Raw genomic sequence first — 24,037 nt, 5'->3', positions numbered from 1 at the left:
TGAGACTGCTATCCTCTCTTCTGGGTGCCTGTTACTCCCAGGAAGGAGACAGAGAGTAAGCGTACTGTAAGTGCTCTCTCCAGGGGACTTCTATGGCCTTGAAGAAGACAGAAAGACCATTCATAGCTGCATGAACAAGCATTATCACACACTTTCTTAGCTCCGGGTTTGTTTTCTTTTAGAGACCCATGTTCTTCCCATAGAGGCCTTTTCTCCTCGTTCCCTTTTCTCTACTATGTAAGGCATTTAAGCAAGTAACCATTTATTGAGCTACTTCTCCTGTAAGCTCCTGTATGCACAGGAATACATTTTTTTTCTCCTGTTCATCTGCCTTTTATCAGTTTTTTTTTTAGATGGGGGAGGGGCAGAAGGAGACGGAGAGAGAATCCTAAGCTGGGTGTGGAGCCTGACTTGGGGCTCGACCTCATGACCCTGAGAGCATAACCTGAGCCGAAACCAGAGTCAGATGCTTAACCAACTGAGCCACCCAGGTGCCCTTGCCTTTTATCAGTTTAATTTGCAGGCCCCTGGATGCAGAACATAAGAGAACAGAGGAAAAGTTCTTCCTCCCTGACACTATTAAGTAACCTTCCTTTATCTCTGTCTTTCTCTGTTGCCTGTCCAGCCCTTCACTCCCATTCTCTCTTGTTGTCTTAAAAGAAAAAAAAAAATCCACTCATGTTATCTAAATAAGCCTTCTGCCTCATAGTTCATAAGCTGTTTTCTGTCCCTTTAATAAAGTTCATGAGACAGACACACATACTCCTTTATAAGCATTCCCCACATATGGAAATGGCTGGTGAGGAGGTCGATGCAGTGGCCAGTCAACACCAGGTGAGGACTCTGCCCAATGCAAGTGGCAATTCTCTGCAAATGGACCTTATGTGACAGTACAACCATAATATTTGGGGTACAGATATCTGATTTAAACATTGAGGGGTGCCTGCGTGACTCAGTTGGTTAAGCATCTTGCCTTTGGCTCACGTCATGATCTCAGGGTCCTGGGATTGAGCCCCGTGTGGGGCTTCCGGCTCAGTGGGGAGTCTGCTTCTCCCTCTCCCTCTGCCCCTCCCTCTGTGCCCATGGGCGCTCTCTCTCTTTCTCTCTCTCAAATAATAAATAAAATCTTAAAAAAAACCACTGAATAATAACAGAAATGTTCCCTACATACATTTTCACTGTATCAATCACAAGAATGAAACTGTCCCATGTAAAGCATGATTTTTAAAAAAATCAATGAACTCAAACTGTCTAGCCCCTACAACTGTATCCCTCAGACCATAAAGCAAATACTTTGCTGATTAAGACCCAGTGAATGTGAGCTTGCATTGGCCCAGAGTAGCATCTAGAGGTTTTTGAAACTGGTTTCTTGGCAGCCGACGTAGACCACACACGCTCGTGGCCTCATGTAGGGAGTACCTGGAACAGCGTAAGAACTTGCACATTTCAAAGATCTTGTGTTGTCTTGGTCGCTCTGGCATCTGGAGGAATTTATCTGAGAAATCTTTGCTCCTTTGTAGCCCTGACATGTGTCTTTTCTCAGCTTATATTTTCATTCCTACTTTTCTATTTTCGGCATTAGGAATGCTTTCCTTTGTTCAAGGCAGCCCATGAGGAAAAAACCAGCCTGCTGTGTAATCCTAACAACATTCATGAAAGAGAATTCTTTATAAGTACCCTTGGCACACAGCACCCCTCATCATGTTATAGGAATCCATGTGTGAGGAACAAAGAGGATTGTTTAGTCTGTAAATTGGCTATTCTGACAATGGGGCAATTTTGGCTTCTTTCGAAGCTTTGTAAAGCATTGCATCATGAGTCCTGGCAAGCAATCACAACGACAAGAGCTGCACCAGAGCTGATAAACACCGAGTATGGGCTGGAATATGTGTAAGGCAATCAGACGCATGATGTTTACATGATGAACTGTTATGAATTCCAAGTTAGGGTCGGGGAGAATTTAGAACCTTGACTGGACATTTCAGGCATCATGGCAAATCGCGTCTAACATCATAATAACCACATTGTTAATATTATTGCTGCTAAACTTTTTACAAGCTTGCTACATGTCTACAACCACGCCAAGTGCCTTCAGTATGTCGTCCCACATAGAATTCTGGGAACTGGTCTTCTTATCTCCATTTAAAAAAAAAAGGTTTTATTTATTTCAGAGAGAGAGCAAGCACGCACGAGCAGGGGGAGCAGCAGAGGGAGAGAAAGAAGTAGATTTCCTGCTGAGCAGGGAGCCCGATGGGGGGCTTGATCCCATGACCCTGGGATCATGACCTGTGCTGAAGGCAGCCCCTTAACCGACTGAGCCGCCCAGGTGCCCCAGTCACCTTATCTCCGTTTTATTCACAAGGAAGCCAAGGAACGAGATCAGGAAACATGCCCATGTTTTTAATCTGCTAATGAGACAGGGAGAGTAATGGAGCCGCATTGCCTCCACCGTCCTCTTCCTGTGTTTACATGTCGCTCTGGAGATGCACGGACTGTTCGATTTGGAGGTCACGTAGCGATCACACCCCACCCTTCACCTTGGGGGTGACAATGCAGAGGCCTGGAGAGGTGGCCCAAGGTCAGGCTGGGTAGAGCAAAGAGTAAGTACCTATGGCTCTCTGCCACTTGATGTGATGGGCATGCTGAATTTGCTCCCAATTAATTTTGCAGCCAAGAGCCATAGCCTTTCATCATAGGCCTATGCTTTCCAATTACATGTCTTATCACCTGCAGGAGTGGGACTAAATCCCGAGTCCTGTAAGCTTAAATGCACCTCTTAAAAATCTGGAAGCCTATGGGATTATTCATATACATACAGGGTCAGGAGATGGATCTCTTCGTTGCTTTAGGTAAATCTTTCCTGGGGTGCCTGGGTGGCTCAGTCGGTTAAGTGTCGGAATCTTGGTTTCAGCTCAGATCCTGATCTCGGGGTTGTAAGATCGAGCCCCTCGTAGGATACCATGCTCAGCGCAGAGTTGGCTTAGGGCTCTCTCTTCCTCTGCTCCCCTTCACTCCTCTCAAATAAATAATTAAATCTTTTTAAAAATTTTTTTTTTTAAAGATTTTATTTATTTGCAAGAGAGAGAAGGAGAGACAGAGAGCACGAGAGGGAGGAGGGTCAGAGGGAGAAGCAGACTCCCCGCCGAGCAGGGAGCCCCATGTGGGACTTGATCCCGGGACTCCAGGATCATGACCTGAGCCGAAGGCAGTCGCCCAACCAACTGAGCCACCCAGGCGCCCAATAATTAAATCTTTAAAAAAAAAAGAAACCTTTCCCCTGATAGTAGACTTTGGGCTTCGGGGACACAGGGAGAGTCCTAAAGGCAACAGCGAACCAGGTCGGTCCCAAAGTCACATTGTAGACATCAGTTTAGGCATCTCCTAATTTCGCTTAAATGAGTTCGAGTCAACAGTTTCCATGTTCCTTACCTTCACCTTATGTACTTCTGGCTCTGAGCCAGGGTCACGGTTGTAGCTTCTGGGCACTTGGTATGTGGCTAAGCACTCCTGGGCTCACACGTTCCCTGGAGCCCTTAGTCCTCCAACAGCTTACCAGCCTTACTGGCCCTGCTCCTAACCCCATCTTACAGACGATGAAACTGAGGTTTGAAGAAATAAAGACACCCGGCCAACGCCGCCTTACCTGAATCCAAGTGATCGAGGTGCCAGGGGTCGGTGGCAGACGACATGGGGGAGAGGGTCAGAGGGGACGCCCCGCAGTTGGACTCCACCAGCTCGCCCTGGATGTGCACGTGAGCCGAGGCGTTCGTCTGCCTCAAGGCCGCCTTGAGAGGAGCAATCTGGTTGAACTGGACTCTGGAGAGGCACCCAGTGAATCCCGGGGTGTTGTATTTGTGAATCTCTTGGTCAATCTTCCCGGTTTCTAAAAGATAAAGAAAGAGAAAATAAAAGTCTCTCCCACTCACTATATTGCTGCTGTTACAAAGCCTCGTCTTTGAACGCCTGTGTCCAAACCCTACTCTAGGTTTCAGTTTAAGATGTTATATTCTTTTAGATGAAATGTTAAATGACTCGAAGGCTGAGGGCTGGAGACTTTGCTGCAAACGAACCTCTGTGTGACTAGAGAACATGTAGGGTGAGGAGACTCTGACTCTATTTAATAGTTAAAATAAAATGCACACATAAAGACCTTCCCAATACCTGTGGTATTGTTGAAACCAACCACATTCACTGGCTTCTGACTGATCTTTCTCCTTCTCTTTTCCCTCTTACACATACTGAACAAGGCCCCCTCCTGGTAAACTATGGTTCCGTTTTGTACCTCATTCTTAACTTTCTTCTTCAGAATTCTTTATTTAAAAAAAAGAAGAGAGAGAGTTCCCATAGCCTATAACGGCATATTTTCTTTCTCCAGCATCCAATCCCTGTGGAGTTCTGAGGTTTATAGAATCCCAGCTAGGATCTGATGGATGTTTTGGAAGTCAGGAAGCTTTCCCAACTCAATCACAAATACACCTGCGCACTTAAGAATCCCCACCTGCCCCCCAGTCTGTGAGTTCGACATCTTCCTAAACTAACATTCAAATTAGAGGGGAACCTGAGTAGAGGTGTTTCTAATGTACTGTTTCAATTAATATAACCACACATTGTCTTACCAGTTAGCTCAGTAAAGCCAGTGCCTTTTTGACCCTCTGTCCGGAGTTTTACAATCTGTGTAGCAGAAATGAACGTTGAAGGGGTTCTAGATCTTTCTTATGGGTGGTCTTCACAAGCGCGGTTCCTGGACCAGCAGCATCAGCATCACCTGGGAACTTGTTAGGAATGCCGGGGGTGGGGGTGGGGTGCTGGCAATCTGGGCTTCCACAAGCCCTCCAGGTGACTCTGTGGCCCGCTGAGGCTTGAGAACCACGGGCATAGCCACTGATTCTGCAGCGCTGTCAACCCAGGTGGTGGGCAAATGGCCCTTCAGAGAAGGGCAAGGCAACCTGCGTTCTGGACGGGGGATTATGATGACTGTGGTGACTGTCTTTTAAAATCAAGGACAAGGGGGAACCTGGGTGACTCAGTCGGTTAAGCATCTGCCTTCAGCTCAGGTCAGGATCCCAGGGTCCTGGGATTGAACCCTGAATCAGGCTCCCTGCTCAGCTGGGAGTCTGCTTCCTCTAAATCTGCCTCTCCCCCCGGCTTGTGCTCTCTCTCTCTCACCTACTCTCTCTCTCTCAAATAAATAAATAAAATCTTAAAAAAAAAAAAAACAACAAAAAACCAAGGACAAGGATGTGAGATATTTCCCCTTCCACTTGAACTGTGAAAAACACAGACTTTGGGAAACAGAAGGCTATCTACTTCTTTAAAAAGTTGAAATCTGAGCAGGTGATGTTTCTTACTGAGGAATGAATTCAGATAAAGCAGTCTTATAAAATTTTACTCCTCATTAAGGAAAGAAGAAATCAGTAGAGAAGGGACCTTTTAGGCCTTGGGGGCAGAAGTGGATGTATTGATTACTCATCCTATTAAAGAAGCAGTTCAGTGACTGACCTGTACTAGCCCAATGTGAATTTTGATTAACAGAAGAGATGGGCAGCAAGGAATGGTAATGCTGGGGATTCTAACAGGGGCTTACTCAGCCAAGTACATAAAGAAATTTTTTTTTTTAAAGATTTTATTTATTTGAGAGCGAGAATGAGAGAGAGAGAGAGCATGAGAGGGGGGAGGGTCAGAGGGAGAAGCAGACTCCCTGCCGAGCAGGGAGCCTGATGTGGGACTTGATCCTGGGACTCCAGGATCATGACCTGAGCCGAAGGCAGTCGCTTAACCAACTGAGCCACCCAGGCGCCCACATAAAGAAATTTTAATTAACGATTCTTCATAGTTTTCTCCTGCAGTAAATTTCAGTCTGTGACTTTGAGCTAGAGCATGTTCCAGTTAGGATGGGGAGGCAGAATGCACCTGTGACTGAACAAAAAAATCCCACAGTCACGATGTCCCCTTGATGACCAGGAAGAGGCTCTGGTCCACTGACCCCTCACTGGCTGTTCTCTTCTTCCTCCTCCACTTTCTCCTCAATAATTGCAGGATTCTTGAATGAATAAATTCATGGATTTTCATTGAAGGAATGAATACAAAGTAAATGATTCAATCTTTGTCTCCTGGTCTCATATCAGAATTCCTTGTTCTGGGTTCACCAACTTGTCTTCCTTGCAAAGAGTTCATATATTTGGTTCCTATCCCCTCCTTCTGGTGATCTGCCTTCCTTTGAAACATGCTGAGGGTTGCTCCATCCAAGGAGACTCAGGGTGATTCTTTGTTACCAGGGTGGGAAGGGAGACCTCAGCTCCTTGCCTTCCCAAATTCCTATCTGGCTCACGTCTGTGGTCGAGGCACCAGAACAAGCTGCTGCTTGGTGGCAGGACACCGGGAACAAGCTCACTCCATCTGCTGCTTCTCGTCCATAAATGGAGAATTCTTTTTAGCCTGTCCAGCCTTGGAGCAGGGCTCATGAAGGAAGAATTTTGGGGCTGGGAGCTACTGCCATCTGGTGGGACTTCAATTCAGTTCAATTCAATTCAATTCAATCAATTCAATTCACTGAGTGTATTCACTGCCTGGTAGCAGTAGCAGGAAGGACGTAAATACAGAAATTTACCCCAAGTAGCTCACAACCTAGCTGGGGAACCAAGCTTGTGAACAACCAAGGACTACAACTGAACAAACACTGTACAATGATAAGAGTTAACATTTACTGAACGTTTAAAACTAGATGCTTTATACAAATTAGACATTTGATACCCAGAATAACCCTACGGAAAAGGGAGCGTTATTATCCCTCTCTCAAAAAACAGACTATATTGTTGTTTTTATATTCACTTGGATTTTGGCATTTCTAGTCAGGGACTCTATAGAAATGTCATAGGGGGGTTCAAAAGAATTTTTTTAATGGCTATTAGAGACTGCTTTTTTTTTTTTTTTAAAGATTTTATTTATTCATTTGAGAGAGAGAGAGAGAAGCCATGATAGCACAAGCATGGAGAGAGGCAGAGGGAGAAGGAGAAGCAGACTCCCTGCTGAGCTCGATCCCAGGACCTGGAGATCATGACCTGAGCCAAAGGCAGACACTTAGCCATCTGAGCCACCCAGGCACCCCTAGAGACTGCTTTAAGACCATGTTTCATTAGTGACTTAGCCAGTAATAAAGTTTTAAAAAATGCCATGAACTGACGTCACAGCTTTGCCAGCCTCAGTTAAAGCACCAGCAAGTTCTGTCGATGCTTGTCTGGAATACAAATCTGTCCTTCTTCGGAACACCTAAGGCATGAGACTAAAGCTATCCCTTTAGTGTGTTTGAGCTCATTACAGGTAAATTATATTAATCTGTAAAATTAATTGAACGGCTTTCGCACTGAAATCAAATACTACAGCACAATTTACTGTAAGAAACTACTTTTTGCATGGAGACGTCTTGGCCGAGGTGCACGTGGGGGAGACCTGCTCTGAAGAATGCTAATTTTAGAAGTGCAGTACAATCACTTCTGAAATTACATTCTCAAGCTGTCCTGGGTATTTTAATACCTTACCTTCATAATGATGTGGGTTATAGCAAATAGCCCACTTAAAATATGACACAATTCCAGGTGAAACCTTACAAAGAAATGTGCACGATGATACTTTTAAGAAGGAGGCAGCGATTACATTTGCAATGCATTAGCAAGCTTTCTGGTTCCTGCTTTTCAGCTGCTGAATACCAAGTGCCCAGCAGGAGTGCTGTGAGAAGGGAGAGAAGGGGCATCTGCACAAGCCACCACCCTCCCCCGCCCCCCGCCCCGACCACAGATCTATGCAAGGTCCTGTGCACACGCGTGAGCACCGCTTCAGCGGCTGGAATCCAGATGCTGACACCTCAACAGAGATTTCTCATTTACCTTAGAGACTAATTAAAGGTCTCTAAGGTAAATGAGACTCATCCGGATATTCTTCTGGTGCCCCCCATGGAACCTATCCATCAGCTGATTTTTTTGTTTTGTTTTATATGTCTTAGAAATTCCTATCCATATTTTTTTTGCGAGGGGGGGATGGGATATGAAATATCCCTGTAAACTCAATTCTTTACTTTCTATGAAGGAGAGCCAAAAGATCTTAGAATGTCAGTGGGACCCAATTTAAAACTTTTGACAAGGCTCTCTTGTGTGCCCGTCACCGTGTTAGGGGCTGGGATGGGCTTTTAAGAATCTGTGGGATGGACGGAGATGGCAGAGCCGGGTGCCAGCCCCCAAGCTCACCTGTGCTCTGCAGAGACTCAGGTGCACCTGGCCGCATCATGGAGGGGTAGCCGTCCCATCCATTCCCTCACTCTGCTCCTGGGGGAATATTCCTACTGGAAGGCACTAGGGGTGGCCTTAGGTCATTCTCGGACTGGACATTAAATAACATGTGATCACAGGGAGAGGAAGTTCTTTTCTTCTCGTTCTCTTTTAATCCTTCACAAAGAAGCTGTCAGGTTGGCTCAGTTTGGGACTGGACTATCTTGCTCATCACTCCAACACTTGCCAGTTTCGCTTTTTAACAGCCGACCTCAGACCTGAACGCTCCAGGTACTGAATTTCCCAAGATTCCCATGCCATGTGTTTTTACCAATCTTGTTTCGCTGCAGCAAGTGACACTGGTATTTCATTTTACGGTTATATTGCAAGGCTTCCTTATAACATGCTCTCCTTTGAACATAAATTTATTTAAGGGAAAATGACGAGTCCATTTCAAGAACAATGTTAAGTAGGGGGTGCCTGGGTGGCGCAGTTGGGTTAAGCATCTGCCTTTGGCTCAGGTCATGATCCAGGGTCTTGGGATGGAGCCCCATGTCAGGCTCCCTGATCAGCGGGGAGCCTGCGTCTCCCTCTCCCGCTCCCCCTGCTTGTCCTCTCTCTCTCTCTCTCATTTCCCTGGAAATGGGAAAAAATGTAAACAGAAAAGGCAAAACATGGTGCCGTTGGCTCTCCCCCACTACTGTTCTTTGGGGAATACGACTGTGGAGAAACTTGGTGCTCCTCTGCACTCCTTAATTTTTGGCTTTAAACACCTCTGTTCCACCCAAATGGAATAATATCTATTCTCTTCCTCTGTTCATGCTTAGTTCCTGTGAGTATCCACACTTCAGAACATCAGAGGTCCCCAGTCCTTCAAAAGGAGAGCTCCAAATGGCTTCCTCCCAGATTCTGCTCCGGGCTCTACCTACCTGGCCCAGGTGTGCTCTCTCCCTGTCCAGATGGGCCAGAAACCTGAATTTGTGCCTCCACTAGATTTACAGTTTTCTTGAGAGCAGGACTGAATGTTACTTATCTTTGTGTTCCTCCAAATGTCTAAAATAGCTTCTTGCACAAAAGAATCAGCCAGGGACTGCATGCATGACTAGAACCGTGACTATATGTTAGACAGTCTGTCATCCACACTTGGGTTGTGTGGGATGGGAACCAACACCAGAGACTGAGGTAGAGGCAAGTTCACAGTAGGCCAAAGTTTATCAGCGTCAGTAGGTGTGGAATGTGGCTTTGAGAGAGGAAGGGAAAGTAGGAAATCTAGATCCAATACAGCTTTATATTTTTATATACATTTTATATTTACATATATATTTTATAAATGTTTACATATAAATGTCTTTATATACGAACAGACTTTATATATGTATTTATTTCTAGAAGTACTATCATCTGGAAATCCATGTCACTGAAAATGCACTCCTCTGAAAATATAGTTGTCTTGCTCTTACCTCGACAGTCGTCTATTTAATGTTGAATAGCCATTACTATAGAAACCCTCCACCAGCCTCGAGAGTGAAATAGTGGTTATATGGGCCCTAATGGAATAAATAGGAAGTGGGTTTGAAATCACTGCCTGCGTGAAGTTTTAAATAATTCTTGGACTATCAGACTGAAATGAGATTGGGGAGTAGTCCAAATGATACACACTGGGAAACATGACTAGGGTGCGGTTGGGCTGGCAGCCACCCTAAATTGCGACTCTCAAGGTTAGGGCTGAGCATCTGGGTCTCGGCTGGCAGAACACCTGGATGAAGGTTAATTACACTGGGTACAATTTTCCCATTTGGTTATAGTTGTATGGACAGGAGCCTGAGTGGGTCAATGGAACAGATAAATGGGAAATAACCGTAAGCAAAAGAAACTCAAAAAAGACAGGGGGCGGAAAAGGCAACAAAAAAGCCAAGGGCATTCAGCTAAAAAAGCAACATAAACACACACAAACCCCATTCCTCCATTTCAACATGATCGCATGATTAACATTAGGCAGGGCCCTGAAATGTAGGCATCCAGGTTCAGCATCAGCTCTCTGCTCTCATGGGCTAAATTTTTTGATCAGTGACGTCTTCCTCATCAACTGCCTTTCAAAAGGTGCACAGCTAGAATTAAATCCGTGTACATAACTGATGTATAGAATTATGTACTATGACATTTTATTAATCCCTGAGAGAAAGACACTAATGAAATTTCCTTGTATTTATTATATGCTTTTCTCTCTTCCAGAGGAAGGCGGGACTAAAATATACAGGTGTGATTTAAATAGCTCTTGACCTGTGACAAATGCTAACTCAGTTACAAAGAGGCAATCTGTTGGGAGAAGCAGAATCTTCTCCTCCTACATTGCAAATCTTTTTCTAAGGATTAATAAAACAAGATTGGATTTTTTTCCCCCAGAAATAATAATAAAAAGAAATGTCTTAACGTGAAGATGCTAGCCCACACTTATTTTGCAAAATGATGAAGTATTACATTTTTATTTGCATAAACTTATTACAGTCCCTGAACTTTGGGGGAATGTATATAAAGGTTGGAACTGTCATTCCCTATCTTAAAATCTAATCTGAGAACTACAAACTTGCTGAGTAATATAACCCAGTGTGATTACAATACAAAGGGAAGACAGGATCCCTGAGCTGTTTCCAAAACCCTGACATTTGGCATCATGCAGAACACACACATCTGAAAGATAAATTTTCCACTTTCTCCTGAATGTTTCAAGTTGTCAGACATGAGATAGAAAGCCTGGTGCCCCCTTCCTGCAGCTTGGGGTGCCCTGCTGCACAGCATGACTTTTCAGGGCTAAGAATAACAGGCTTTGCTGAAAGTAACAAGACCTTTCAGAAAACTGGATGTACCTGTCAGTCAAACCACAGAGTTGGGTGCCGTGGTTGACTTCATTAGAAAGGCAGGTCTGATTTTACCTCTCACAATCTTAGTAAATATCAGCTACGTGTCCTAGCTATTTGCTACTGGAGAACAGAACACTAATGCGTTTCCCACAGGTTGGAAATGAACCTGCCTCTTGCTCACTGGATTTTATCCCACTTTCCCTTTTGCATTTTAACTTGTTAGCAGCAGAAATAGAATTTTATGTACAAAATTACCAAACTGAAAAATAATTTCTTCTGTGTGTGCTCTGCTTCTGCTAAAACTTTTTTTTTTTTTTTTTTTTAGGTTTTGGAAAGCCCTATTACACTGTAGCCAACACCATAAGGAGAGTGAGTTTAGCTTTTAAGTTTTCCTTAATGCCTCTCTAAACCATTGAAGAGTATTCCAGCCAAGACTAGCCCAGGGTCATGTGAAGCTAACTCGCTAGGGAGCAGGGGGATTTGGGGCGATGGGAGGAGGGGAGGGTGCTGACTTCATCTGTGTCACAAACAACAGAAGTATAGGCTAGGAAAAATGTGTTAACAAATTTTTGTATTTCCAGATTAGGTCAAATAGAATGATTCAGTAAAATATTCCTTTGTTCTCACTTGTATTGTAATTCCTACCCCAGGGGCGTCTAAAGCTCTTACCCAAGAGAAAAAAAAATCCTTTGAGGGCTACGATTGCATGAAAGCCTGACCATTAAAGCATTAGAAAATGGACATGGAGGTAGGGGTTGAAGGCAATGGTTTTCCCAGGGCAATTAGACCTGTCACACACACACAGAAAGAGGAGAAGAGAGCTGTTATCAGAAAGTGTACTGGAGGGGGGGGCGCTCCCCTCCACTGGCTCTCCAGGTTACATAATTAACATAAGAAAGAATTCAAATCTTGGGACTCTGACATATGAGCTGACTTTCAGAAGACAAAACCTGGGGCGCCTGGGTGGCTCAGTCCATTGAGCATCTGACTCTTGGTTTCAGCTCAGGTTATGACCTTGGGGGTCCTGGGACTGAGCCCTGCTCCAGGCTTTGCGCTCAGCAGAGAGTCTGCTTAGGAGATTCTCTCTCTCCTTCTCCTTCCCCTTCTGCCCTTCCTCTGCTTGTGCACTTCTCTCTCCCTCTCTGAAATAAATAAATAAATAAAATCTTTAAAAAAAAGAAGAAGAAGAAGAAGAAGACAAAGCCTAATGGATGCGTGGAGGCTGAACCAGAAACTGGGGTGGATCCTCACAGGAGTCCGAATGTTTCAACTGTACCCGCCCTGGAATGGAGTCAAGGCGTGGATCGGGAGGCCTGTCGACACAGAAGTGTGCTTCTCCCCGCAACACCTTCTTCTCTGTTGTACCTCTGAAACCAATGCCTTTATTTCCAGATTGGAGTAATGGCCTACTAGGTTGGGGGAATTCTGACAAAGCTTACCTACCTTTCAGCAAATCATTTTTTTTTGTCTCCCATGACATTTTCATGGTCAAGACAGGTATGTGTGGGCTCATGAAAGTAAGAGTATTTTTTTTTTTAAGATTTTATTTATTTGACAGAGAGAGACACAGCGAGAGAGGGAAAACATGCAGGGGGCGTGGGAGAGGGAGAAGCAGGCTTCCCGCAGAGCAGGGAGCCCGATGCGGGGCTTGATCCCAGGGCCCTGGGGTCATGACCGGAGCCGAAGGCAGACACTTAGCAACTGAGCCACCCAGGCGCCCCGACAGTACGAGTATTTTAAAGGTAGACTTAAAACAAGATGAACTGTGGGTGGAATTGATCAATGGGTAGAAATTGGGTTCAGAGGAGAATTTTCATGGTATGATTCCAAGCTGACATTTAATTAATTTAGATAAGGATATCAATGGCACATTGACCAATGGGTCATATGGCATTTAGTGGAAAGGGTGGTCATACGTGACATCACAGGGTCATGAGCCGAAGGGGCTCTGAGAGGCTGAAATGATAGCCTGGATCTAACTAGAGAAGTACAGCAGACACAAATACCCAATTACCATGGTTGGAAATGACACCCTCCGCCTCCCCATCACCTTCACTATCAAGTTGGACGGGATACTCCCAACGGCAGCACGTACCTCCTTCCTCCCCTGTCCCACCCCAGCCCCCACAGGATTAGGGTATTTTAATTGCAAGAGTTAATTTGGGCAAGAGTCCATGGAAAAAATTGTGCTCCTAATTTCATAGAAAGATTGAGATGAAAGTCTTATACAGATCACCTTTCTCATGGAAACTTCATTTGTTCATTCATTCATTCGTTCATACAAGGATTTATTGAATAACTACTGTATGCTAGGTGGTGGGAACTCCTAAGTGACTTAGGAGTTAAGAGTGGGATGTGGTTGAGTCAAAGAAAGGATGAAGTCTAGATGCTAATCCAGAAGGTGGTTTCTGAGACCGTCTCCTATGGTCGTCAGAATAAGCCCAGAGAGGTGCTCAGTTCAGGCCATTCTGCACGAGGCAGCGATAAACGAGGGGGTATGGCAGCCGACCACCACTCTTGAAACTGCATTTCCTACCCCATCCTCACACAGGTCGCTGTCACTGAAGATCTTCCACCTTGTGAACTGCTAATTACTCCTGATGGCACTGGTCTGCACTCTTCAAAATACCGAAGATAAGTTAGAGTCAAACGAATCTGTCTCTAATTTGCCTACATCAAGTGACTTCTATGACTCAGGTGGGGTTTAGAGGTCAGTTGATTTTCATTTTCACAAAGGACAAGGGACGCTCTCCACAAGGTTTGCTTGGGGGCTTTCCTTTCCAGCTCTGACTGAGTTAGCTGAATGCTTATTTTCCCAGCTGGGCACATTCGCCAGGCCTCATTCTCTCTCCTCTTCTAGTTGCCTGTACATGTCAAGAACTTCTGTCTCCTCTCAGAAGGTGCGAATTAGAGTGGCGGCAGCACCTTGAAGAAAATGCATTTTCTCAGCACCGGTAGTCATGTTCTCTTGCTCTCATGCTGCGGGCTTTGTTTTGGAGAGGAGGAGGGCTTAAAATATTTTATGGGGCAACTGCATGAATCTCTCTTCTCTCCTAAAATAGGTTATTGTGAATCGAGGCATCCTGGAAAATGAATCTGCGTAGAGAAGATTTTTTTTTTTTGTCTAAACTGAGGACTTAACTCTTTTGCCATGAACACATTTCAGTATTTCTGACACACAGGAGACCCAAGAGCAGGGCCATGTGATGGCTCTCACGAGGCCTCAGCACTTTTGCCTCCAAGGGCCCCTTCCTCTATTAAAAAAAAAAAAAAAAGCCAGGGGCACCTGGGTGGTGCAGTCAGTTAAGTGTCCGACTCTTGGTTTCAGCTCAGGCTGTGATCTCAGGGTCATGGGATCGAGCCCTGTGTCAGGCTCTGTGTTCAGTGCGGAGTCTGCTTGAGATTCTCTCTCCCTCTCTCTCTCTAAAATATAATAAATCTTAAAAAAAAAAAAAAAGCCAAACATGATATTTTAGGACTTTGTTGGTTTAAGATGAATATATTCGTGTATTAAAACATTTTCTTCTACCTCAAAGTTAATTTTTTTCTTCTTATTTTGAAAGAAGTGAAAACATTTTCAGGGTTCTCCAAAAGTACTATGGGCTCTGGGAAGTGTAGCTACTGGGCCTCATGGATGTGTTGGCCTTTAAAGAACGTATCTGATGACTTTTCTTGATGGCTTGGGACTCGACGGGGGACAGTTTTATCAAGCCAGGGAGAGAGCTACAAGGTAGCCCTGGGTTTTTCATTTTTGAATAAGGGTCTGAAGTCACCTTTCTTTTTGGTCATTTGCCTCTGTTTCTAAAGGTGGAGTAAAAACCACGCTACCCCGTAACACAGCTGCCTTTCTGTGGGGGCAACTCCACATCATAAACCACTTGATGTTCTCTTCCTCCTGAAAATCATCTTCATCTTCTCCGGTACTTTAAAATTTGTGAACCATTCTAAAAATCAAAGTCATCTTCTTCAAAAGATGACATTCCTTTAGCTATGATGCTATCTACTGTTTGTACAATTTTTTCTCAATGTCTGGTCTTGGGCAAGAGTCCATGGAAAAAATTGTGCTCCTAATTTCATAGAAAGATTGAGATGAAAGTCTTATACAGATCACCTTTCTCATGGAAACTTCATTTGTTCATTCATTCATTCGTTCATACAAGGATTTATTGAATAACTACTGTATGCTAGGTGGTGGGAATTCAGTACTGAAAAAGAGAAGGTTTCTACCTTCAAGGACTGTAATTTGATCTCATATAATATTCTATTTTCTGACAATATGAGGAAAAATAATATTAATTGTTGCATGACTTAATGACTGAATAAGTGAAAGATGAAAGAGCTATTTCTCTAGGGTGAGCTCAAAAACCGGTTTAGCAATAAGCAAAACATCATTCCATTCCTTAGGGAAAACCTAGTGCTCTGAAATGCAATTTCACTATGAAAATTAAAGCTTGGAAAGGCACAGATTATGTGTGGGGGGAGACATTATTTTGAGTAAGACAATCCGGGAAGGCCACGGCTGAGATGACATTCGAGCTCTGAAGGAATTTAAGGGAAGTCAGGTACTTATCGAGGGAAAATAATTCCAGGCAGAAAGAACAGTAACTACAAAGGCCCTGAGAAAACACACGTATGTGCATCCTGGCTTCCCCTTAAAGACTGAAACTCGGGGCTGGAGTGGGGTGGATCCTGCTTGCCCAGGTGTAGACTGGGTGGGTGACTTTCAAGCTTCCTGCTAGCAGCTTTGTATTTGATTTGGCACGTGAGCACTAAGGCATCCTCTGGGTGGGACAGCCACTCTTGTCTGTTGGATGAGGCTGAGGCAGCTCTGTGGCCCCACAGCCTGGACACATCCTGGGTGCTGGACGGACGGTGGCTGACAGAGGCCTGGGACTGGGCACGGGCACTTTAAGACTTGAGGGAAATGGCGGACCACGACCTTTAGTAACCCCCAGCATGACATCCCCCAGACCTCAACTCCTCAGCAGATGTCAATGCAGTGATCAGCCCACACTAGCCACCAGAGCAAAGACCTATAAGGAGCCTGTTGTGGGTTGAGGTGTGTCTCCCAAAAAGAAAGATATGCTGAAGTCCAACCCTTGGCACCTGTGAATGTGACCTTATTTGTAAATAGGGTCTTTGCAGATGTCCTGAAGTTTAGATGAGGTCACATTTGATTAGGGTGATTAGGGTGGCCCTCAACCAAGGACTGGTGTCCTTACAAGAAGAGGAGAGACCCAGACAAACGCAGGGATAAGGTCAAGTGAAGACGGAGGCAGAGACTGAGGTCCTGCTGCTACAAACCAAGGGCCACCAAGGGCCACCAAGGACTGCCAGCAACCGCCAGAAGCCAGGACAGAAGCCAGATTCTCCTTCTGAAGTCCTAGGAAAGAACCAACCCTGCTGAATCCTTGATTTCAGACTTCTGGCCTCCAGAAACCAGGAGGGAACACATTTTTGGTTTTTTTTAGGCCATGCGGTTTGTGGCATTTTGTCATGGCAGCTGTAGGAACTAAGATGGTCTCCTCAGTGTCACCCCAGACCCCTTGCAGTCCTGGAAATGAGACCGGGGGGAGAGAGCGAGCATCTGCCCCTGAGAGAAGAGTTAGCCTCAAAGAAACACTTCTAATATGAGATATTTCATTGACCTTCGGTGCAAGCTTAAATCTCTGCCCAGCGCAAGCCAAGAACACAGGAAGGGGAGCCTCAGATCATGATGGGGCCGGCTGTGGAAAATGGCAACAACAATGCATCTTTTTGCTCATCTGAACTTAGTTCATACACTTTTAAGCCCTTTACAAACTAATGAAAATAATGCTTTCTTCATGCAATTGGCGACAGAGAAAGGGATCATTCTGGTCTTTTCTGGGGTCACTTCTGTAAGTTGGGGGCTCCCACTCTGCCATGGCCATCGCGTGCAGCGCCGAAAAGCTTTGACTCAGAATCCTCGAAGCGTTTGTTTCTTCTGGGTTGAGAAGTCTTACAGAGAAGCTGATCCAATAACTAGACGGGCCTGTTGCTGTATCTCCTGTTCTGCTGGTGTCTCTCTGTGACCTCAAGCGGGGTGGCCTCTGGGCCGCGGGCGGGGCTGTGTCTCTCACCTGCTGGTGTGGAGGAGCTCTCTCTCCTTCTGGCTGCTCTCTTTGCCCCAAGGCTTGGTGGCCTCTGTGTCCCTTCTCCTCCTCCTTCTCCCTCCTCCCAACTTTTCTCTATACCTTACAAAGAATTTGTGGGCCCAGAATGGTGAATTCGAGTCAGAGACAATGACCTTGGTGTGGATGAGGCCTGGCATCCACGTGTTTACATCAGCACAGACAGTTAGGAGTCCTCACTTGTGTTCTCACTACACGTAGTTCAGCTCATTGTGTTTCAGGGTCAGCGCGGGTCTCCTTCCCTCCCCGTCCGGCCAGCCCATGGCTGCTAAACCACCGTACTCCACGCTGCTGTAAAGGAGCCCGGAGGACTCTTTTTTTTTTTTTTTTTAAAGATTTTATTTATTTATTTGAGAGAGACAGAGTGCAAGTGAGGGCAGGGGCAGATGGGGAGGGAGAGGGAGAGAATCTCAAAGACTCCATGCTGAGCGTGGAGCCCAACTCGGATGCAGGACTAGATCTCATGACCCTGAGATCACGACCTGAGCTGAAACCAAGAGTCCGACGCTCAACCAACTGAGCCACCCAGGCACCCCAGGAGTCCTAAGGGTTCTTCTAGAAACTACCGAAACACACATCACTGTTTTTAGAGATTTCCTTTGGTAAGAAATGTTACTGTATTTTTTCACATTTAGAGAAAAGTCCTCGATTAAGGATCAAATACAAATCATTTCAAGTAATGATGAATCTAAAGATATTGCATCTGCACCTGAGTATCCTAAAGATTTAACACCAACAACTGAGAAGATTTCCTATATATCCCAGGGCAGTGAGATGTATTTTCTCTGCAGACAATTTAGAGTGGGATTCAAGAACTCTCCTTTCTTTACCTTGCTTACTGTTAAAATTCATACAGCAAAAAAGATAATGTGAGACACCAAGAAATATCCCTGGAAGTTGGCTACATTGAACCTGTCTTAGTGAATGAGTTTACTGAAGAGCCTCCTAGGAGAAAGGACAAACTTCCCTCAAAGGAAACTTTCAGAAGGTTACTTAAGTATTCCATCTCTCTAGTAGTTTAACTGCTCACACCTTTAATTTCCGGATCCGGACAAAGACACATATGTGAATGACACACATACAAAGAAGGGATGTCACAAGCAAGTCACTCTTGATATAAGAGCAGACTTTCCATATCTTCCTATACAAAGACAAAACACTTTCTCCAAATTTAGTATAAGATGAGCATCTGAATTGAAAAGTGTCCTTATTTATATTTAAGAATGGAGGCTTTGCCCCTTTGTGTTAGGTTTTCTAGAAGAGCTCCTATTTTTCTCCTCCTTCCTCATCAATGGCCAATAAAGGGAAACAGTAACAGTCATCGCTGACATCTTGAGCACATATTTTATGCAGGGCCCTGCCCTGTGCTGAGCAATTTACACGTGTTTTCTAATTCTTGTAGCTCCTCTGTAAAAATAGGTGATTATCTTGCTTCTCATTTTGCATTGGAAACAGGCTTGGAGCAGTGACAAATCTTAACCCTTCTGTTACTCTGATCTTAACTGTTCTCTAATGTATTCCTGATCAGGTGCTTGAAAGGAGAACATCTGGAAGCTGACAGAACTTCTGAAGGAGGTTAGTTTTATTTCCAGAAAGTTAAACAGAAGGTCAGAGCCCCTAACAGCAGTTTCTATAGGTGCTGCCTCTCTTCCCCCTGGGACACCCTGGTAAGTGTATGAGACTCCTCAGGCTCCTGGGGGGTGAAGGGGCAGGTGGGCCATCCCCCCTCACTCAAGAGCCATCCTTTCTCATGCATTCAATCTCCAAACTGTCGAATACTCCCTCCTCTCCCATTTTCATTTAAGCCTGCCTCACTTTGTGTCTGAGTCCTCAGGGCAGCCTTGCTGCCTGCCATTTTGCCCCCCCACCCCGATTTCATACTGGTCCTTGCCCTTGGAGGAATGCTTCTAAAACTCAGATGGGATCCTCTCATTCCCCTTCAATGGCTGCCTGTAATGCAAAGAACGTGCTCCTCAAAATGATCAACAAGCCCATCCACTCTCTGACCCCACCTCCATGTCTGGGTGTCTACTCATGCCCTCTACCAACCCAGGGGTCTGACCACCTTGAACTACCTCCAGGCTGAGTCATGAGCACCCCTTTTGGCCTCCTCAGAGGAGTCTGGAGGAACAGGGTTACTTTATGTGATGACAGGTTTTTCTCCCCCGCTAGACTTGAAGCTTCTCTCAAGGAAGGTGCATGTCTTCTTGTCTTGTGCCTTCTTGACATGCTCGAGTGCCTAGAACCTGGGCTCCACAGATCATGAGTGAAGGAGATGTCCTCCTCCTGTGCATACAACTTCCTGCTTGTCTGATACTTGTTTTGAATTTTTTGCAGACAAACACCTGGATGCTGACGATAAAGCAATTATTTTGATCCATATGCATACACTTAGCCATAATTCCTACATACGCATACAAATGTTGAGTTGAAATCAGGACTACTGACTAATCCTTTCTTCATAAAAGGCGCTGTGCCGGGCACTGGGAGCAGAGACAATCAGGCAAACCACAGTCCCCTGCAGGGATCTCACCGTCAAGAGCAAACATGGGCCCAGGCAAAACAAGATAAAGGCCATGATGCCCCTTCCGAAGAGAGAGCTGGAGGAGACTGGAGCAGAGAGGACCACGGGAAGCCTGCTGGAAGGGATGACGTAAATGATCCCTGAACCAGGTACAGTTTGAAGAGGGAAGGAGGAAGGCGGACAGAGAGGCGGGCATGCGCACAACAGCAGAGCACGTGGGGCATGCGCACAAGGCAGCCGAGGGGCACACGCGTGAACTCGAAGAGCCACAGAGGTGCCGGGGTGCCAGAAGCAGCCTGAAAATGCCCCTCCGGTGGATGTTGTGTGGGGCCTCAAGTTTCAAATCAGTTTCTCCTCGATTTGGTAAGCACTGGAGCATCTCTGAAGACTTGTTTTTTAATTGCAGCAAAACACACAATCTAAAATTGAAGAGCGTGGGAAACACTTAAGCGGAGATGCGTATCAGCTCACCTTGGCATTGGTGGGTGAGATGAGTGGGGAAGGCACAGGAGACCAACACCGCCACGCTAAGTGAGGGCTGGTGAGGCTCTGACCAAGAGGTGGTCGCCCAGGAGAGGCCTCATTCACAAATGAACATCCTTCTAAAACCCTGGTTTTCACCTGCTCTAATTTGTCAAATAGGAAAAAGGGTGATACCTGTCAGGAAAATTTTAAAAAATGGTAAATTAATATAATAAAGGACACTTCTTGTGTAATAGGCGATCGACACGGGAGGGTTTGAGTGTTCACCCCTTGGATCTTGGAGAAGCTGGAGTTCAGTCCAGAGGCACCGGGCACTCAGGAGCTGGTGCTTTCCACGCGGACGATTCATTTTGATGATGAAGCCTCGCTGACCATTACTATCTGTGCGTCCATGGGCTGAAGAAAGCCTGGTTGCTCTTGGCGCACATGACATATTTTTAGGATACAGTTCTCTTCACTTCCTGTCCTTTAGGGATCATTTTATAAGAGTGAGTAGAAAGGTCGTGTGTGAAGCACGATTTAAAAAAGTGCACAGTGAGGGGAATCAGTGCTTTCCTTTAGATGGGAAGATTTAAGAAGTTCAAGTTGTGAATGCTAATAAAATGCAAATGTCACAATATTCTCCAGGCACATGTAACCACATATGTACATAATCATCCTTTCGAAGTGAAATAATAGTGGTGGATATCAGTATCTCTCATCTATAGATGAGGAAACCAAGACTTACTCCCGTGAAGCGACTCATCACTCAGCAACAGATGGCAGAACCAGTGTTGCCGACCCTCATTCTGGGTTTCCAGACACCAAAGTTCTGAACACCCACAAAAATGGGTGTTCACTCGGACGACTGGCGTGGCAAATGGAGTGGCTCTCCTAGTGACACAGACTGTGTTTTGCTGATTTCTATTCCTCTCTAGTTGTACGGTACATCACTTTGTTTCCAAATTACGTAAAATTTTTCTGGAGGAAAAGTGATGTGACCCCAGATGAATCGATGTTGACTCACGGCACAAGGGAACACCAAAGGGATTCCCAATGTTTGAGCCGAGTATTTACTGTGAGTGTTCACACGTGGAAGCTGTTCTGCTCATTTCTTGTTCTACCTTTCAGAGTGCCTGAAAAACTGGGAGTAGACTGATAAACGGAGATCGACAACAGGCTTATTTCCCAGTAAAGGAAGAATCCTGGGTGGGATTATATGAAATCACAGGCGTTAAGTGCTTCAAGTTAACTTGGCAAACTGTTAAGGCTAGAATGGAAGGGAGAAAAAGCTGCCAATGGAAATAATTTTGGCTAAATCTCTTAATGCTCGGGGCGCCTGGGTGGCTCAGTCGTTAAGCGTCTGCCTTCAGCTCAGGTCATGATCCCAGGGTCCTGGGATCGAGCCCCACATCTGGCTCCCTGCTTGGCGGGAAGCCTGCTTCTCCCTCTCCCACTCCCCCTGCTTGTGTTCCTCTCTCGCTATCTCTCTCTCTGTCAAATAAATAAAACCTAAAAAAAAAAAAATCTCTTAATGCTCTTAATACTGAAAGAACATTGGGAGGGGCTGAGTAATGAGTATCCTCAAAGAGCAGCGGGGTGGGGGGCGATGTACGGATATAGTGGGTTCACTTTGTATTGTCTAAGTCAGGAATCATCATTGTTAACCCTGTTATTGCTAAAGATAACAAGCTCTGCTAAACTTCTGCTTTTCAATGAGAGCACAGGGGCTGACTGCTTTACAAACATCTCATTTAAAACCAAGCTTCCCTTGTTTTCATCAGTTGTGAAGTTTGTTTGGTTTGGTTTTGTCAGTAGTGACATCCCTTCCTCCAAATCAACGTGGGGTGACCGGTCCACATCAGCCTGGAGCAGCCCCGGGTGGGAGTCTGCCACTGTGTGCCCGGATCGAGTTGGGAATGGGAATTCCTTACCAGCCGGCTGGGCTGGTGACTGGCGGCGTAAGGTTGACTTGGAATGAAAGGATGTAGCAAACAAATTGGACTTTTTTCAGAACCTGTGTCTCTGACTTTGGAGGAGTGAAGCTGCAGCTCAGGGATGTTGTCCCAGGGAAGGGAGAGATGCCCCCCCCCACCACAAACACAGAGTCAGAGGCTGCCTGCCCCTCTGTTTTTGGACTCGTGAGCACGGCTGGCACCGGGGGGAGACTGGGCTGAGTGTGGAGGAAGGATGCAGTTGCAGTCATTCTCCAGAAGGTCTGGGTGGGTCTCCGTTTTCAGCTCAGCATGTCCTGGACTGGACCGGCAGTCTAAGGGCCGCCCCAGATAATTTTCCCCAGGTCATTTTAAGAATGTGTCTAAAGGGGTGCCTGGGTGGCTCAGTCGTTAAGCGTCTGCCTTCGGCTCAGGTCATGATCTCAGGGTCCTGGGATCGAGCCCCGCATTGGGCTCCCTGCTTGGCGGGAAACCTGCTTCTCCCACTCCCCCTCCCCCTGCTTGTGTTCCCTCTCTCGCTGTGTCTCTCTCTGTCAAATAAATAAATAAAATCTTTAAAAAAAAAAAAAAGAATGTGTCTAAATCCCAGCAGAGCTGGACAATTTTGGCCATGTCAACGATTTTTCCACAGGAACAGTTCAAAGAACCAAAGAATGAATCAGTTATCAAAGGGAACCAGAAAAATGGGACAGAAAAGAAATACTTGGAACTAAGATTTGCTTCAAAATATTGGATACTAGTATTTGTTTGACAGGCTTAAAAACCAGATCTTTCAGTTTATCAAAAATACAATAGTCTCCTTGAATACTTCTCAACACCTGCTAAGGCTGGCCACTGAAAGCTTTGATTTCCTGGGTTTATCTGAGTTTTCAGGTTGTACAAGCCGGTTATGCGCTGTACAACTTTGTTATTCAGAGATATGCATTTGTTTTATCTCAAAATAACATGAATTTAGGGCTAAACCTTAATTTCCTGGCTAAACTTTAGTCCTAGTAAAGGAAGCTTTTGATAATGAGCTCTGTGCTTTCCGATTGTACTCAAACTAAAATCCTCGGTAAATACTGGAAGCCAGAGACAGACACAAAAATATTAACGTAATATAAAATTGGAATTTTTTGGTTTGCTTTTTACTTTTTAAATCCAGCTTACTGAGGTATAATTTGTATGCACTAAATGCACCTATTTTAAGTACAGTTTTGATGAATTTTGCCAAATATATACACATACGTAATAGTCTAACCAAGATGCAGAACATTTAAGTTGGAAGAGTGTACAAATTTCCTTTGGCTTCCTGCTATTTGTGTGTGTGCTTGTGTGTGTATGTATGTGGGTGGGGTAAATTCATCCCTGAGAATGAAGGTCCTTAAAAGAACTTTCACCCTAGTGGAGACCCTTGAGAACAATTCTATTTGAGATTTTTAATAGTCCTGCTATTTGTATAAGAAAGTTTATAGAAGAATATAGCATTGTGCTCAAAATCTTATCAGGTGATGTTGATTTATAGGAGAGGTTTTGCCACAGGAAGGCTTTTTCTGCCTTTTTAAGGTCCCTTCAGAGACAAAAGGGAATGTTTTATAGGTAATGGGGCAGCACATCATCCTCAGTTTCCAGGTTCTGGGGGTATAAATCCTTTCAGAATGCATAGTTTTGCATAATCAAGTATGAAGCCATGACTATATAAAGGTATCTTTGTAGTACCTTTCATAAAATCTTCACCGGCTCCCTCTCTTCCATTTTGCTCCTTCCACAGCATTCTCTGAGGGGGGTCACTTTGGTGGGCCTTCTCAGGGCAACCACGCATTACTGAAGGACTTGAAAATGGTCCCCA

General features: G+C 45.1%; 1 protein-coding gene across 1 annotated transcript in view; it reads right to left on the bottom strand.

The window, feature by feature from the left end:
- Positions 1-24,037, bottom strand: part of CNTNAP2 (contactin associated protein 2) — a 1,342,199-nt gene that overhangs the window by 25,118 nt on the left and 1,293,044 nt on the right. The window contains exon 22 of the mRNA XM_044920022.1: positions 3,644-3,883. Coding sequence (XP_044775957.1) covers positions 3,644-3,883 — 240 coding nt within the window. The remainder of the gene's footprint in view (positions 1-3,643; positions 3,884-24,037) is intronic.

Source organism: Neomonachus schauinslandi, chromosome 12, assembly GCF_002201575.2.
Source record: "Neomonachus schauinslandi chromosome 12, ASM220157v2, whole genome shotgun sequence".
Classification (NCBI taxonomy): domain Eukaryota; kingdom Metazoa; phylum Chordata; class Mammalia; order Carnivora; family Phocidae; genus Neomonachus; species Neomonachus schauinslandi.
Note: the sequence above shows the minus strand (reverse complement) of the source record. Positions and strands in the feature narration are given on the sequence as shown.